This window comes from Rhipicephalus sanguineus, chromosome 7, assembly GCF_013339695.2.
Source record: "Rhipicephalus sanguineus isolate Rsan-2018 chromosome 7, BIME_Rsan_1.4, whole genome shotgun sequence".
Lineage (NCBI taxonomy): Eukaryota > Metazoa > Arthropoda > Arachnida > Ixodida > Ixodidae > Rhipicephalus > Rhipicephalus sanguineus.
This window is the reverse complement of record NC_051182.1, coordinates 50,802,736-50,819,236: the sequence shown is the minus strand read 5'-3', so window position 1 is coordinate 50,819,236 and position 16,501 is coordinate 50,802,736. Positions and strand designations below refer to the sequence as shown.

Genomic DNA, 16,501 nt, shown 5'->3' with positions numbered 1-16,501 from the left:
CCGTGCCATTCGCACCGATCGTGCAGAACACTGGACTGAACAAAACCATATTGATGCTCAGTGCAGACGACAAGCGCAGCGCCTCAGGCGCAACAGCTGGACGAGTGTCTGTTCGTCTCTGAGTGACCCCCGCCGCCTCAACCGCGGATGGCCCATCATGAGGTCTCTCCTAAACCCTAGGGCCCCTCGCTGGCCGGTCCTTGCGATCACGGTGGCACGCGGCATCACCGAGCTCGCACTATCTGAACTACTGGCAGACGCCTTTGTTCCCCCAGCCCCCGATCCTACGCGCGTAAGCGCCAAGAATCTCAGAAGCCGCCGTCCAGTTCTGTCGCTTCCTGCACCGCCTGACGCTGCCCTTTCGAGCACCTAGCCTGCCTGTGCGACGCAGACTTTACAGAACGCGAGCTTGCTCGTGTTTTGAACCGCAGACGTCACCGCAGCGCCCCGGGACCGGATGGCATCACACACAACATGCTGCAGAACCTAGATGACAACCAGCGCCTTCCTGCTCGCTGCATTCAACGAGGTTTTCGCAGCGGCTCCCTCCCGGATTGCTGGCGTGCAGCGATGGTTGTCCCTGTGCTGAAGCGCGGTAAACTGCCGCGAGACCTGAAGTCATACCGGCCGATCTCTGCCGGGAAAGACCATGGAGAGGATGGACCTTCATCGCCTGCAATGGATAGCCACTGCGCGCGATACTTTCCCACCACAACAGTGCGGCTTTCGTGCCCTGCGCGCCACAAGCGACTGCATAGCCGCGGTCGACGGCACGCTTGAGCAGGCATGGCACGACGGTGAGACAGCCCTGCTTCTCCTCGACGTGCAGTCGGCCTTTGACTGCTTACCACACGCTGCCATCATCGACGCGGTTTGTGCGCTAGGAGTACAGGGCAAACCCCTCCAGTACATCAAGGCCTTCCTTACCGAACGCTCACTGACTGTCCGTGTGGGGAGGGTGTCCAGTACTCCACGCCCTGTCACCACCGGTGTGCCTCAGGGGAGTGTGCTGAGCCCCTTCCTATTTAACCTGGTCCTCGCACCTCTCATTGAATGCCTCCCTAAAGGCGATACGTTTGCTGTGCGCGCGGTGATATACGCGGACGACATCGCCCTGTATGTGCGCGGTCCCACCCGCTGCATCAATGCCGTCCGCCGGTGGCTCCAGAGTGCTCTCGTAGCCGTGGCCGGGTTCTTTGACGGCACTGGCATGCGCATCTGGGCTGCGAAAACTGAGTCACTCCTTGTGCATCCGCGCGCCAGTGCTCGCCGCACCACTGCCCCCATAACACTGCACGGTGTCCCACTGCTGTGGAAAACACACGTGCGCTACCTTGGCCTCACCATCGACCACATACTCCAGTAGAACAACGAGGTAGGCCGTGTACACCGTGAAATGCGCCGTGTTGAGTGCTTTGTGCGTCGCATACTCGCGCGAAGCGACGGATGCCCCGCCTCCTTCGCGATGGCCATTTACGGGGTCATTGGGATAGCCAAGCTGCACTACGCGCTGCCCCTGTGCCTCCTGCGCCCCATCCAGTGGCATGCGATCGACGCCGACCAACGCCGAGTGCTCAGAATGTGCGACGAACTTCCGCGCAATTCGCGCATTGCGGACACACTCGGGAAGACCCGCGCCTGGCCGGCGTCACTCACAGGCGAAATGCCCGCGCTCTACCACCAAGAACGCCTCAACCGTGTGTCGGACGAACAGCCATCATATCTCAGTTGCGCGCACTGCCGACACCCGTGTTAGCTTGCTACTCAGTACATTCGACGCCATCGTCGCGGACAGCGCCCCTCATCGGCGAGTGCCTCTCTCCATCGGGTTCGGGCTCCCGGGGGTCCGCTCCAAGCGGAACATACCCGTCTGTGCCATCGCACAAGAAGCCGCTGCAAGAATGGACCATGATCTGGAAGGAAGAGTGCAGTTTTTCACTGACAGCTCCGTGCTACAGGACCATTCTGCGGCCGCTGCCTGCACGGCACCGCAGCCGGCATTGAAGCGCCAATGCCGGCTTGCCTACCTTGCGTCCTCCACCACGACGGAGCTGGTAGGAATTAACCTCGCTGCTGACCTCATCCACGAATCGGTGCACATCGATCGCGCCGCGATCTTCACGGACTCGCGGTCGGCACTCCGCCAGCTCGCCAAAGAGGAGCGCACCCCCCCACTCGCACAGCGTGTAGCCCTGAAACTGCACGCACTGCGAGAACACGGTTGCGACGTGGCTCTCCAATGAATACCGTCACACGTTAGAATCGCGGGGAACGAAGCTGCTGACGACCTGGCGAGGACTGCACACGACCCTGCGGTTCCGCTGACAACGTACGCGGACTCCTTAGATTCTGCACGCCAGAACATCCGGCGAGAGCTCGCTCGCAACCGCCCTGATGCGCACGTAGCCTCCAGCTGCCCCCCGCGTTATCTACCGGAGGGAATGCTAAACCGAAACGAGCGCTCCCTCCTGCTCGCACTGCGGACTGGCTCTGTCTGGCCCGCCGAGCGTCGGCACCGCCTTCGCGGTGCTCCCTCACACCTATGCGGCGACTGCGGTGAGGAAGAGACACTCCAGCATCTTCTCACCTCCTGTACCGCTCTGGCTCCGCAACGGGAACACCTCGTGCGCGCCTTGAGGATGCAAGGGTTACCCTGCGCGACCATGGACGATGTGTTGCACCCGGCCGGAGCCATGGACCGTGTTCGCGGTGCCCTACGCGCGGTGCTCGAGTGCATTGATGCCGCGCAACTCGCAGACCGCCTCTAGGCCGTGCTCAGCGCCTGATCAGCAACGACAACGACGGATCTCCCCCCTTCCTCTGCCCCCAGCCTTGTGACCTTCCCTTGCCTCCCGCCACCTTTCTCCTCCTTCCCACTTACTCCCCCCCTTCCCCTAAAGTGACGCGGTTGTGGTGTGCTCGACTGGGAGACAGTTACTGTATCACTCCCCCACCTTTCTGTTTTCCATTTTCCATCAAGAGCCTCTTCTCTGCAACGCCCGCTCGCCTCCCGTGTCTGCGTTTCAAACAAACGTTTACACCAGTAAACGCTACACCGAGTTTCGCTTCAAACAAATCTTCCAGCGCTCACCGCTGCACCCGCGTTAGCGCCGTTCAACCCGTGACGCCACCCGTGCGCAACGCCGCTGCTTCGCATCCCATCAGGGTTCCCTTCAAGGAGATGGTCCAATTTTTTTTTCTGCGTAGATACAGATAAAATGCGCGTTCATGCAGCCGTCGTTATGTGTTTGGCGGTAGCTCAGTGGGTTAAACGCCCGCCAGCCATCGTCGCAGACTGAGAGGTTTCGGGTTCGACTCCTGTCAACGGCACCTTTTGTTAGTTTTTTTTCTTTGGTGTTTCATGGCGCTCATTTTGCTGATGCATATCCGTGACGGAAAAACGTCATGAGAGTCCTGATGGACACCGGCATAAAGCACTTTCGTGTTAAAAACCGACTGCTGGCACTGCAGAACCGTTCACCGGCCACCCCTTATATATAGCAACTGGATCTTGACCTGGAATGTAGAGCCGAAGCGAGATTTCTCTTGTGCATAGTTGACCGCTAAACATTCGCAGCGTGCACGTTAAAGAAAAGCGGACTGCGGGTCTGTGTCTAATCTCTCTTCTGCCTCTCATTGCCCATTAGCAGTGATTTTGTTGTCGGAAACACAGGCGCACACTGCACGCTCATCTCAACGTGTGGGGCGACGAGCTTTAAAGCGCGACTTTCGAGCCCTTCGTGGCATACTGCTAGTGGTAACGAAAACACGCTGATGTACCCCGATCTCCGAGTACCGCCACCGGCAAATGGTGTATATAAATAGGACGTCGTTCGTATGACGAGTGTGGCGGAGTCGTTTCGCGCTGGGGATCGAGGGATCGCAAGTTCGACTCCCGGTGACATAACTTCTTGTGGTTTTTTTCTTTGCCACTTTTTAGTCTACATTTTACAACATCATATCCGTGATGGAAATGCGTCAGTGTAGCCGTGGTGGACGCCGGCATAAAACACTGTCGTGTTAAAAATTAGCGTTGCCCGTGATCGATAATTTTACATAGACGCAAACACAGAAATTAAAAAAAAAATCTGGAGGGCTCTTGAGCTTCGCCTCAAGAGTAGAAAGCGATAGTGTAATCGGGTCCCGTTCGCATCGCCTTCTAAATTGCTATCCTGGCATCGCTTGTCACTGGACGCCTCAACCGTGCCACAGAGACAAAACGTCTTTACGCGTAAGGCTAGAAATTCGAAACTATCTGAGAATGCCTACTGTGAGTACTCATTTTCAAAGTACGCACTATGCGTCCGTAAGTCAAGAAGCGAACCTATACGCAGCTGTTTAGTTTAATCATTTGCTGCTGATGATGATTGAATGTCTGATGTAATGTGTGGGTACTAAAACGCCCACTCGTTGCGCAATTCACACGTTCTGACGCCCAGACACTATTCTACGCATCTCCCGCGCTATATTACATCCGTTAAGGAGACCCCTCGAGTTATATGGCATTCGTATATTGAGTCTTTTTTTCGAAAGCAGCTCCAAGCAGTGGGATCGCTTTGTGGAGGAACAGCTTATTGGCAAGCAGACTGCCTTAGGTCGATTCCCGCTCGAAGTTTTTTTATTAGCTCGTTGCATCTATCTCAAACTTTCGATCACGAATAACGCTGATTTTTCGCTCACAACCTACGACACCGCCACCGAAATTTCTGCGAAAGGAGCTCTTTAATGCTATCGCGTTAAAAATCTTCGGTTCCAGTGGGAAGCGAACCAAGGAGTTCTGCGTGGCAAGCGGCTGTTCCACCACAGAGCGAGGCCTGTGTACTAATTTCTTTCGGAAAGAAACACTACGAATGCTATGTAGTGAGAGGAGTGCAATCAACAGATGTTATATTGCGTGGCAGGAGCGTAAAATTTCATCAGGCGTGAAAACATGGGAATTGCGCAACAAGTGGTTGGCTTGAAGGCCAACCAATTACAAAGCACACAGGCATCATTTTAATTAGCAAAGGGAGCATCAACTGTGTGCACCTGCGCAGGTGCGCCTGTTGACTTACGGACGCGTAGTGGGTACCTCGCCACTCAACAAAAGTTGATCATCAACTGTGCTCAGCTGCGCCGGTACGTGTGTTGCCTTGCAGACGCGTAGTGGGTACCTTGCCAATCAACAAGAGCGTCAAATGTGTGCAGCTGCGCGGGTGCGCGTGTTGCCTTACCGACGCTTAGTGTTTGCCTCTCCAACTCGCGCAGGGAACAATTATGGCGTAGTGGGCACTTAACAACTGTACTTGCAGTAGGCATTCTAGAATAATTTTAAAGGACCTATGTACAGGCGAACAGCCGTTCCTTTCCGTGCGGCATGGTTTAGGTGTCGACCGAGAAGCCAAACTAGCGATTGAGAAGGCAATGGGAAGAGGGTCCGATTAGGTCATCGCGTTCTGCTGTTGTAGGCGAAGCGCAAGCGTCCTCCAAGTTGTTGCTCACGACCCAACATAACCGTTAAGCCTGGCAGAGTGGTTAACTGGAGACAGCATCTATTTCCTCTAATTAGGCCCTTTTTATATATAGTACCATACCACCACTCTAAATGGCAGCCGTCAGCATGGCGCTGGTCAAAAAAATTGTTAAAAAAACTGCATATGGTCTCTCGCTCTCTTGTAACACGTCAGCATACGCCGTCGCCGCATGCGACTAATGATTCTCTCATGGTGAGAAAAAGCAACACTAGATTGAGTAATTTTAGAAAAGCGTTAGATTCTCTGTGCGGCACCATGGCCAGTCCACGAAGGTGAACTCACCCGCCTGGGATTCTCCGTTGTAGTCAACGATGGGGTAGCCATTTTCCATGCAGGCTTCCAAGAACGCTCCACCCAGAGTAGTCTGCGTACTCGCATACATTACAGGTATTTCTCCGGCAGTTCCGCGATAGGCTTCTGCGTTTGGATAGAAACACACGCTTTGATTTTACATTTTAGGTAACTATCACGTCATCTCACAAAATCTGTTCATGGAGATTTTTACACCGCAACAACTTTTAAAAGCACTGTCTACGACAACCTGATATGTTTAGAGGAGTCATTTCGCGGAAGGATTTTTCTCATGAATTATATTTTTTTAGCTCTTAACTAGTGAGATTTCACAATAGGTTTTATGAACGAGTATTCCGCTTTTTGCATATAGCCAGCTCGAAGGACACGGAACGGAAACCGAGATGCGATGACAACGGTGGTTATTCGACGTGTGAGATTCCATCGATTTTAAGAGCGCAGAGGTTTAGAAATGCTATTGTTAGCAGAGCGGAGGTGCAGATGTGTAGCGCTGCCTCAGCTCAGAGTCCTGCATCAAGTTACATTAGCATGCAGTATCTCTAACAGTGCTTAATGATGACAGACTGAACATTGTTTCTTTTTAATATATAATGATTTTGTCCACATTAAGTAGTACGTCTACCTTTGCTAGATTAACAATTGATGATTTTCTTATATATCGACTAATTCAAGTCACTTATCAAATGTACAGGGTGTCCCAGCTATCACGCAGCACGATTTAAAAAAAGGAACGGCGTTACGCGAAGCAAACCTACTGCATATTGTTCCTAGTACACTGAAGTAGCCACGGCTATTTTTTCGGTAATGAGGTTTACTTAATTAGTCATAATTATATGTGTAACTCGACAAGTATTCACCTAATTGTCAAAATGTCAATGAGGCGTATGTAGGCATGTTGAAATGGCATCTAACTGGGCTACTTTCAACAACGTGCTACAACGTGCAACAACGTGCCCTGTTGATCAAGAAGCCCGCGAAATATGAAAAGTGACACGTGAGTAGACTGTCGTACGCATCGGAAACCAGCGCCCTCAAACAGGCTCCCTATGAGGAAAGGACAGTATCAAGGAAAAAATGCAGAAAGAAACATGGATCGCCCTATCTGTCAGTCCCCGGCCTAAGAAACGCACCACTTGGTTTTACAGGGCCAGGCCGTAATCAATAGCACTCCTGCCGCGCTATCAGTGAGAACAGTCGGCCGTGAGATATGGATAACGATTGTGGCGTACTATCGAACGGAATGTATCCCAGCGAAATTGCACGCATATCGCTGGCGCTCGACCTGTACCCTTGCCAAAATGCAAACGATGTCTCTGGCAATGGACAGCAGGCAAAGCGGCTGCTTGCAGTAAGCTTATTTGAGGGCACTGGTTTCCTTTCCTGGTGGGAGCGTAGTCACGTGTTATTTTTCATATTTCGCGGGCTTTATTAGCTGGAAAAAACAAGCACGTAATTAGTACCTTGTTAAAAATTGTGTAGTTTGATATCCTTTGAACATGCCTACATACGACTCATTGATGTTTTGACAATTAGGTGAGTACTTGTCAAGTAGCAATTATAGTTATGACTAATTAATTAGACCTCATTAACGAAAAAAAATTGCTCTGGCTACTCCAGTGTACTAGGAACAATATGCAGTGCATGTGCTTCGCGTAACGCCATTCCTCTTTTTTTTAAATGGTGCTGCGTGAGAGGTGGGACGCCCTGTATAAACAAGGTAGAGTAAAATTCAATAAATTCGGTGAAAATGCGGTAGATAAGAGGTCGACAAACGAGCGAAACAAGCTTTCCTAACGTTTAGGCAGCAGGGCTTGCCTTCGTCAGAGGGAATGGTTACAGATGCCACGCAATGCACATGTAGAAGCCGCTTCTTTACGTATAGACGGCTAAGTCGTTATCAGTTGTTTAAGTAAAAATATTGTACATCACCAAAGGCAAGTGGCTACAGTGCACAAAAAAACTCAAAACGCGTAACGTGTGTGAACTTGTGTGCAACGAACTACGTTTACAAAATGACAAACTGCGCACACAGTCACTCACTTGACCATAAATGGAGCCGGATAATCGTGGCCGAAAGACATTCAGCAGGCCTTCAAAAAAAAAAGTTGGAGAGATAAAAGCAAACGAAATCAAAAAAGTACGCAAAATCGCGCTCAGTATGAGCTACATGACGCGAGCGCGTGGCTGAGCGCCTGCAAGGTTGTACAGTTGCGCCTATCGTGGCATATTTTTGAGCTATCGGGAGAGTTTGGCTGCTCTTGTGAGCGCGCATCGCTCCCACATGCTTGCTTTCACCCTTGAAGTTACCATTTTCGAAGCTAATATGAGGGTGTGGGTGAAAGCAAGAGGAGGCGATGCTCGCTCGCAGGGACAGCCAAACTCTCTCCCGATAAATGGAAATCTGCCATAATCGGCGCCACTGTACAACCTTGCAGAGCGCTCGGCCGCGCGATCGCGTGATGTAGCTCATACTGAGCGCGATAGTACGTAGTAATAGACAATAGCTCAACATCGTGCACGAAACAAACACTAGCCAGTAACAAAAAACGGTGATTGACTAAGGCAACATGCAATTAAGCGTACCCGGGCTCTCGTTCATTCCATCAGAGTGTGTTTTGAATTTATGAATTAGGAATGACTCTTTCACTTGATACGATTGAAAGCAAAGGGAAATTGAAATGACGGAAGGGCATGCACATGAGCTTCATGATTAATTAAACGGTATCAAAAGCAGTTTAGGGTCAACCTAGCTGTTGTACATGACAGATTGGGCATTCTAGAAAATAAATGACATTTTTGTAAGGCGTTCGCTCTGCATAAGTGTTATACAATAGTGCAATAAACAACACAGCATACTTATACAGAGCGACAGCCATACAAAAGCGTTTCCAGAACCACCGAGGCAAAAATTTGCGGGATATGTTAACTTCCTCTAAAACAAAACAGAACAATAACGTCCAGACGGTTGGTTGCCATCCTTGTAAAAAACTAGCAATAAAGTGCGCGCGCACATGACCACAAGAACACTGGCAGCCAGTACTGCACCTAACTTCAAGTTCATAATTTGGGGCAATTTCACTTGTGATACTGCAAGTGTCGTATATTTGCTAGAATAAATTCAAAACACTTTCTGACTGCGTGAACGAGGGCCCGGGTACGCTTACTTGCATGTTGCCTTAGTAAATCGCCGTTTTGTGTTACTGGTTATTGTCTATTTCTTGCACGATGTTGACCTATTGTCTATTATTACGTACATAATGTCGGTGTTCTTTGTCGCTTCATGATTTTACTCGTATCTTCTTGGCTTTGAGTGCTTTTTGATTTCGTTTGTTTTTATCTCTCCAACTTTTATTATTTTTTAAGGCCTGCTGAAAGTCTCTCGGCTTCGATTATCCCGCTGCATTTATGGTCAAGCGAGCGACTGTGTGCGCAGTTTGTTATTTTGTAGACCTAGTTCATTGCACACCAGTTCTAGGGTTTCCAATACGTGCCAATTCACTATTGTATAATGATACGTGTTTTGAGTTGTTTGTGCACTGTAGCCACGTGATTTTGGTGGTGTATTATCTTGTTCCTTAAACAACTGATACCGACTTAGCCGTGTGATATATGTGATACATGTGCCCTGCGTGGCATCTGTAAACATTCACGCAGACGATGGCAGGCCCTGCTGCCGAAGCGTTAGGAAGGAAAACTAGTGTTTCGCACTTTTGTCGACCGCTCTTCCTACCATATATATATATATATATATATATATATATATATATATATATATATATATATACATATATATATATATATATATATATATATGTGTGTGTGTGTGTGTGTAGCTTTCTAAATTCAACATGGTTCATTCATACAAAACACTGATACAGAACATCGACATTTCGGGCAACAATATAACTGATATCTCTTTCCATGTGAGCCTATGATTCTAGTCGTAGCTTTCCTTGTTTTTCTAGTGTGTACATGTTTCTTAAAATAAAAACGTAATTGATGCACTAGCATAAATATATTCCATTCAATACTTTAGTGTACATTTATATCATCAAGCAGTAATACCATGGCATTTGTGTGTCATTTCTTTAACTGGCCAACTTCCCAACTGCCTTGTAAGGGGTTGTTTCGTTAAGTGAAGCTATCCATAAAAGCTTGTAATAAGTGAACTTCTACGCAATGTTTTTTTTTCTGTGGAGTAAAAAGTGATTTGATTTATAATTGGCCGGCATGATGACCGTGTCTTTCCTCTTTAACAGGTGTCAAACACGAGTTGCGACTCAACACATGGCGACACTCACGGTCATGGTCTGGCAAACTCGAGTTTTCAATCTTTATGAAGTGCGGCAAGACGTCCTCGTAAGACCAACCGTGCGCTCCGAACTCGTATTTCCAAATGTCGTAGTCGCGCCGGTTTCCACGTACATACAGCATGAAGTTGATAGCGCTCGATCCTCCCATGACCTTCCCGCGTGCCCACGGGCACCTCTGGAAAGAAAGAGGGGAAATTCGTTGCTAGCGATGCTCAGATCACAAATGACAGGAAAGAGGTTCTACGCAATCTCTAATCAGGACAAGCAATGTTAGTGCCTAACAAAATTATCTTCACCTCGACATAGCGAAGGAGTAAATGTATCACTGTGCTCAATGAATCGCTGCAGAAAAAATGGTCAGAAAGCGTATAAGTTGTGAGTATTATTCAAACGCTTCACCTTTTCCCTGTAATTACTCATCATCCTCACTTGGGCCTGAGCAGTGGGGCTCACGCGCAGCAGCGTAAGTGTTCTTAACAGCTGGGACAAGTAGCCAGGGCTTGGTTTTTCAACCGCGAGCTGGACTTCAAGGATTGGATCTCATTTACGCACCAGTTGCAATGGATTTTCGCGAACCCTTCAATGCGCTCAGACATCGCGAAAAAGATGTTAACACAGCGTGTCCAGCCAACTGGCGAGTCATACACTTCTTACATAGATGTCTTCGCCCGTTGTCTCCGTGTGAACAGCTCAATGACGGGGACTGACAGGGTGCTCCACCTGCTTAAAGGCATTGGGGCTGCGGCATTCAACGTCATTGTAGTGCAGAACCCCACTACAGTAAATCGCCGCCACACGTCAGCGCCTTGATGAACTCCATGTGCTACTTTGCAGCCTGACACATCTCAAATGAGCGCAACCATAGACAACGTGCTACGCGCGTTGATTTGTTGTATCATTCAAGAGTGAAATAGATGAAAAGGAAGAGGCAGGAAGCTTAACCTGGCACGAATAGCCGGTTTGCTACCCTGAAAAGGGGTGGGGGAATAGGGGTCGGAAAGAGGACACAAAGATAAAATTAAAAAAAAATTGACACATACACACACATGAAGGACGTTCCTATCAGAGCCGTTCTGATAGACCGGTTGAATGCAGAAAGCGTAGTGGCGCCTGCAGAACCTTCTTCTGCGACCTTACGCCCCGTCGGTGGCGCAGAATTCTTTCTTCTGAAAGAGTTTGGTCCTCCAATTTACCAAGCCGTTGAAAAGCGACTGTCTCTGCGAACAGTACTGGGAACAGTCGCCCAGAATATGCTGAATCATTTCATACTTCATCACATTCAGTTTCTGGTGCTGTCGTCCTGTAACCACACACTTATTTTTACGATGGGACTTTCTCTCCCCAGCATCGGCCGTGATATCCTGTCATCGGCGACTGATCGACCAGGACCACCGCCGAGTCATCCGCATGTGTCACGGAATGCCTCGTGGCTCTCGTGTGGCCGAGACCCTCGCGGAGGCTCGTGCGTGGCCTGCGTCGCTCACGGCGGACCTGCGCGCATTGTGCCACTTGCAGCGTCTCCACCGAGCGCCTGATGCAGGTCCCCTCCTCTCGCGGTTACGTGCTGTGCCAAACTCACGTGTCGGCCAACTTATCGACGTGTACGACGGTGTTGTGGCTGACGACCCCGCACGCCTTTCGCGCTGGCCACCCCCTCACCGTCGAGTGCCCCTTCGAGTGAACTTGCACCTGCCGGGCATTCGATCCAAACGCCACACCCCCATCAGTGCCATTGCTCAGGAGGCCGCGGCGCGGATGTATGAGGACCTGGCCGGGAGGACGCAGGTGTTCACCGATGGGTCCGTCCTGCAGGATCGCTCAGCCGCGGCCGCCTGCATAGCCCCTCAGCTCAGCTCGGAACGACAGTGCCGCTTGCGATACTGTGCATCCTCAACAACAGCTGAGCTAGTCTGGCTCCAGCTGGCTGCAGACCTCCTGCGCAATTCGCCGGCCGTCACGAGCGCAGCAATCTTCTGCGACTCGAAACCTGCACTCCGCCAGCTCGCGAGGGAGGAACGAGGACCCCTTCTCGCTCAGCGTGCCGCTCTCAGCCTGCTGGCCCTCCAGGAACGAGGCTGTGATGTGGTCCTTCAGTGGCTCCCTTCACACGTCGGCATCGCGGGCAACGAGGCTGCAGACGAACTCGCAAAACGAGCACACTCCGCCGAGACTTCGCTGACGGATTACGCCAGCTCGTTCGACTCGGCACGCAACAACCTTCGCCGGGAGCTGGTGCGCGAGCATCCTGACGCACGGGTCGCCTCCGGACACCCCCCTCCTCCCATCCCAGCCACTGGTTTCACTCGCCGCGAGCGCGCGCTACTACTTGCCCTGAGGACCGGTTCTGTGTGGCCCGCGGAACGCAGGCATCGTCTTCGCGGCGCCGCTGCACCGAACTGCACCGATTGCGGCGCGATCGAAACCCTGTGCCACCTATTGTTTGACTGTCCGTCTCTCAACACTGCGCGGAAGCGGCTCGCCATGAAGTACCGCCTCGTCGGACTGCCGTGTGCGACCCTACAGGATTTGCTCCATCCCACCGGCCACGTACACCATCGCCGATCAGCCCTTGCGGCCCTACTAGCTTTTCTCGAGGATGCCGGCCTAGTCGAACGAATTTTCTAGCCGCTCACCACGGTGACTCGGACGCCCGTTCTCCTGCCCCCCCCCCCCACCCCCTCACTTTTTTTTTTCACTCATACCTTTCTTTTTCTTCTTTTACCATACTCTTTTCACTCTCACTGTCCCTTTAATCCCCAATCCCCCGTGAGTGTATCGGTTGAGGTGTCCTCACTTGAGAGACAGTTATCGTGCACTCCACACCCAATTTCCATTTTCATTTCCTTCTTCCTTTTAAGAATCCCCTCCCCCCCCCCCCCCCCCCCCCCGAGGCGTTCATATGGCGGACACGGAATTTTCATCTGATGGCGATGCTCGCAAACTGGGTTTCGTCGCGGCGGACAACTGTTCCATTCTACCGGACAACGAAAATATTCTCACGTTGACGTCCGAAACCATTGCTAATGGTGATATGCGCCATGCGATCGCTGGATATCTGTTGGGATTGTAATTGAGCATGGCTTCGTCCTGTTTCATGACAGCAGAGTGTTGGTCCTGCACGTAACCTTACATATTGGCCATGTGACGTGGTCTATTGACGCGTCTTCAGGGAATGTCAACAAGCATGTAGAGTAGGGCGTCGGAGAGCGGCGGGCGTCAAGCAGCCAAAATCCGGACAAGCGCGAGCTGGAGTGCCCTGCTGCTCTTGACACTGCGGCTTGCTTGCTTGGTAGCTTGCTCGTGTGTTTCTTCGTCGTCCTCTCTTCACTACATTGGCCCCCGGGGAATAGCGGAGCCATCCTGGCGACTTAAGGCGTTGACAAGATAGCGGGGTCATAATATGGCTTGATGCGAGACACGTGGACGATTTCTCGGCCGCGACGGCGCAAGTCGTCAGATGGTGTCAAGGGCTCGACCTCGTAATTGACGGGAGAAGTCTGAGCAAGAATGCGGTAGGGGCCGTGGTATCGGGCTAGTAACTTGGAGGAAAGTCCAGGAGTGTTCGGCGGTACCCAAAGCCAGACGAGAGCACCTGTCTTGAAATCAGCAAGATGTCCGTCGTCGTCGCGCCTAAGCTTCTGGCGACCTTGGTCTTCTGCCGTAAATGAACGGGCCAACTGTCGGCAATCTTCTGCGTACCTTGCAAAGTCGGAAATTGGGCTGTACTCACATGCGTCAGGTGTGTAAGGAAGCATGGTGTCCAGCATGCATGATGGCTCTCGTCCGTATAAAAGAAAGAACGGTGAGAATCCTGTGGTGGCTTGCGTAGCAGTGTTGTACGCGTATGTCACGAAAGGAAGAACGGTGTCCCAGTTGGTCTGGTCGGATGCGGTGTACATCGTCAGCATATCACCGAGAGTGCGATTAAATCTTTCGGTTAGGCCATTGGTTTGTGGATGACATGCGGTCGTCATGCGGTGAACGATATTGCACTGCATGAGCAATGCTTCAATAGCTTCGGACAGGAAAACACGTCCTCTGTCGCTCAAAAGTTCGCGCGGGGCGCCGTGGCGCAGGACGAAGTTGCGTAGAATGAAAAACGCAAATTCTCTGGCTGTTGCTGTGGCCAAAGCTGCAGTCTCTGCGTAACGCGTGAGGTGGTCTACGCCGACAATAATCCATCTGTTCCCAGAAGTGGTCGAGGGAAGCGGGCCGTATAAATCAATACCAACACGGTCAAACGGATGCGCCGGGCACGGGAGAGGCTGAAGTGCACCGGCTGGTCGTTGGGGTGGAGCCTTTCGTCGCTGACAGGCGGTACAAGTGCGGATATACTTGCACACAAATGAATACAGTCCGCGCCAATAGTATCGCTGACGCAGGCGGTTGTAGGTCTTGAGAACGCCGGCGTGAGCGCTTTGCGGGTTGGTGTGAAAAGCAGCGCACATTTCCATGCGCATGTGGCGAGGTATCACAAGGAGCCACCTCCGACCATCAGACGCGTAGTTCCGCCGATAGAGTAGACCATCTCGAATAGCGAAATGGGGCGCTTGGCGACGAAGAGTTCTTGAAGCGGGGTAAGCTGATGGATCAGTCAGAAAGTCGAGCATGTGGCAAACCCACGCATCCTTGCGTTGCTCCAACGACATGTCTGCGACGTCGATTGGCGACAGCGAAGCTGATGGGGAAGCTGTGTCGGACGCTAGCGGTGAGCGGGAGAGCGCATCAGCATCAGAGTGCTTGCGGCCCGATCGGTACACAACACGAATGTCGTACTCTTGCAGCCGAAGCGCCCAACGACCGAGGCGTCCCGACGGATCTTTCAGCGAGGAGAGCCAACATAGAGCATGGTGGTCCGTGACGACGTCGAAAGGGCGGCCATAGAGGTACGGGCGAAACTTAGCCAAAGCCCAAATTATGGCAAGGCATTCCTTCTCAGTAACGGAATAATTGCACTCAGCTTTCTTGAGAGTTCGACTCGCGTAAGCGACGACGTATTCTTCGTATCCCGGTTTCTTTTGAGCCAGTACTGCACCAAGGCCGACGCCGCTGGCGTCAGTATGGATTTCCGTTGGCGCATCAGGGTCAAAGTGCCGAAGTATTGGAGGCGATGTCAGTAAGCGCCGTAGCGTTTCGAAAGATGTGTCGCACTCTCTTGACCAAGCAGACAGGCCATTAGATGTTGTCAAAAGATTGGTAAGAGGGGCGATGATGGAAGCAAAGTCGCGGACAAATCGGCGAAAATAGGAACACAGCCCAATGAAACTTCGAAGCGTCTTCATGCAAGTGGGCTTGGGGTATTCGGCAACGGCCCGGATTTCGCTGGGTCCGGAAGAACGCCTTCCTTGCAGACGACGTGACCCAGTATCGTCAACTGGCGCGTCGCAAAATGACACTTTTTGATGTTGAGTTGAAGACCAGCTGAGGTGAGGCACGTCAAAATCTCACGCAGGCGGACAAGGTGAGTAGGGAAATCCCTAGAAAAGACTACGATGTCGTCGAGGTAGCAAAGGCAGGTGTTCCACTTGTAGCCGCGAAGGATGTTGTCCATCATTCGTTCGAAGGTAGCGGGGGCGTTGCACAATCCGAACGGCATGACGTTAAACTCGTAGAGTCCATCAGGAGTGACGAAAGCAGTCTTCGCACGATCGGTGACATCCATCGGTACTTGCCAATAACCCGAGCGTAGATCTAAAGACGAGAAATATTCTGCCCCTTGTAAGCAATCGAGAGCGTCATCGATGCGTGGCAACGGGTACACATCCTTTCGAGTAATCTTATTGAGGCGGCGATAGTCAACGCAGAACCTTATTGATCCATCATTCTTGCGCACAAGTACGACAGGAGAGGACCAGGGGTTCTGGGACGGCTGTATCACTGCGCGTTTAAGCATGTCGTCGACTTGTTCGTTGATAATTTGCCGTTCTGCAGCGGAAACTCGATAGGGTCGTTGGCGTAAGGGAGCATGTGAACCGGTGTCGATGTGGTGTGTGACGCTCGTCGTGCGGCCCAAGGTTGGCTGGGCACAATCGAATGACGAGCGGAAGTCTTGCAGAAGGGCGAGGAGTTGGCTGCGATGCGATGGCGGTAGATTGTCGGCGATTGAAGGGCGGAAATTATCTGGGGCTGAAGAGTTGGGAACAGGTGACGTCATGGCGTTCAGCTGAAGGTGGTGTTGGTCCTCAGAGAAGTCCAGGGAACGCAAGAGGTCGACGTCTTGTACGTGCCCCAAAGATTCCCCGCGAAGCAAGGTAACGGCGGACGTCAGCGAGTTGGCAACGAGCATTATCGTAGCGCCAGAATTAATCGATAGTACTGCAAAGGGCAGTCGTAAGCCGCGACGACGTAGAAATACGTCCGACG

The 16,501-nt window shown here is 51.5% G+C and overlaps 1 protein-coding gene across 1 annotated transcript in view; it reads right to left on the bottom strand.

Annotated features, from left to right (window-relative positions):
• Positions 1 to 16,501, bottom strand: part of LOC119399438 (alcohol dehydrogenase [acceptor]) — an 88,221-nt gene that overhangs the window by 40,948 nt on the left and 30,772 nt on the right. The window contains exons 3-4 of the mRNA XM_049417389.1: positions 10,127 to 10,313; positions 5,796 to 5,930 (exon numbers count right to left, since the gene is read on the bottom strand). Coding sequence (XP_049273346.1) covers positions 5,796 to 5,930; positions 10,127 to 10,313 — 322 coding nt within the window. The remainder of the gene's footprint in view (positions 1 to 5,795; positions 5,931 to 10,126; positions 10,314 to 16,501) is intronic.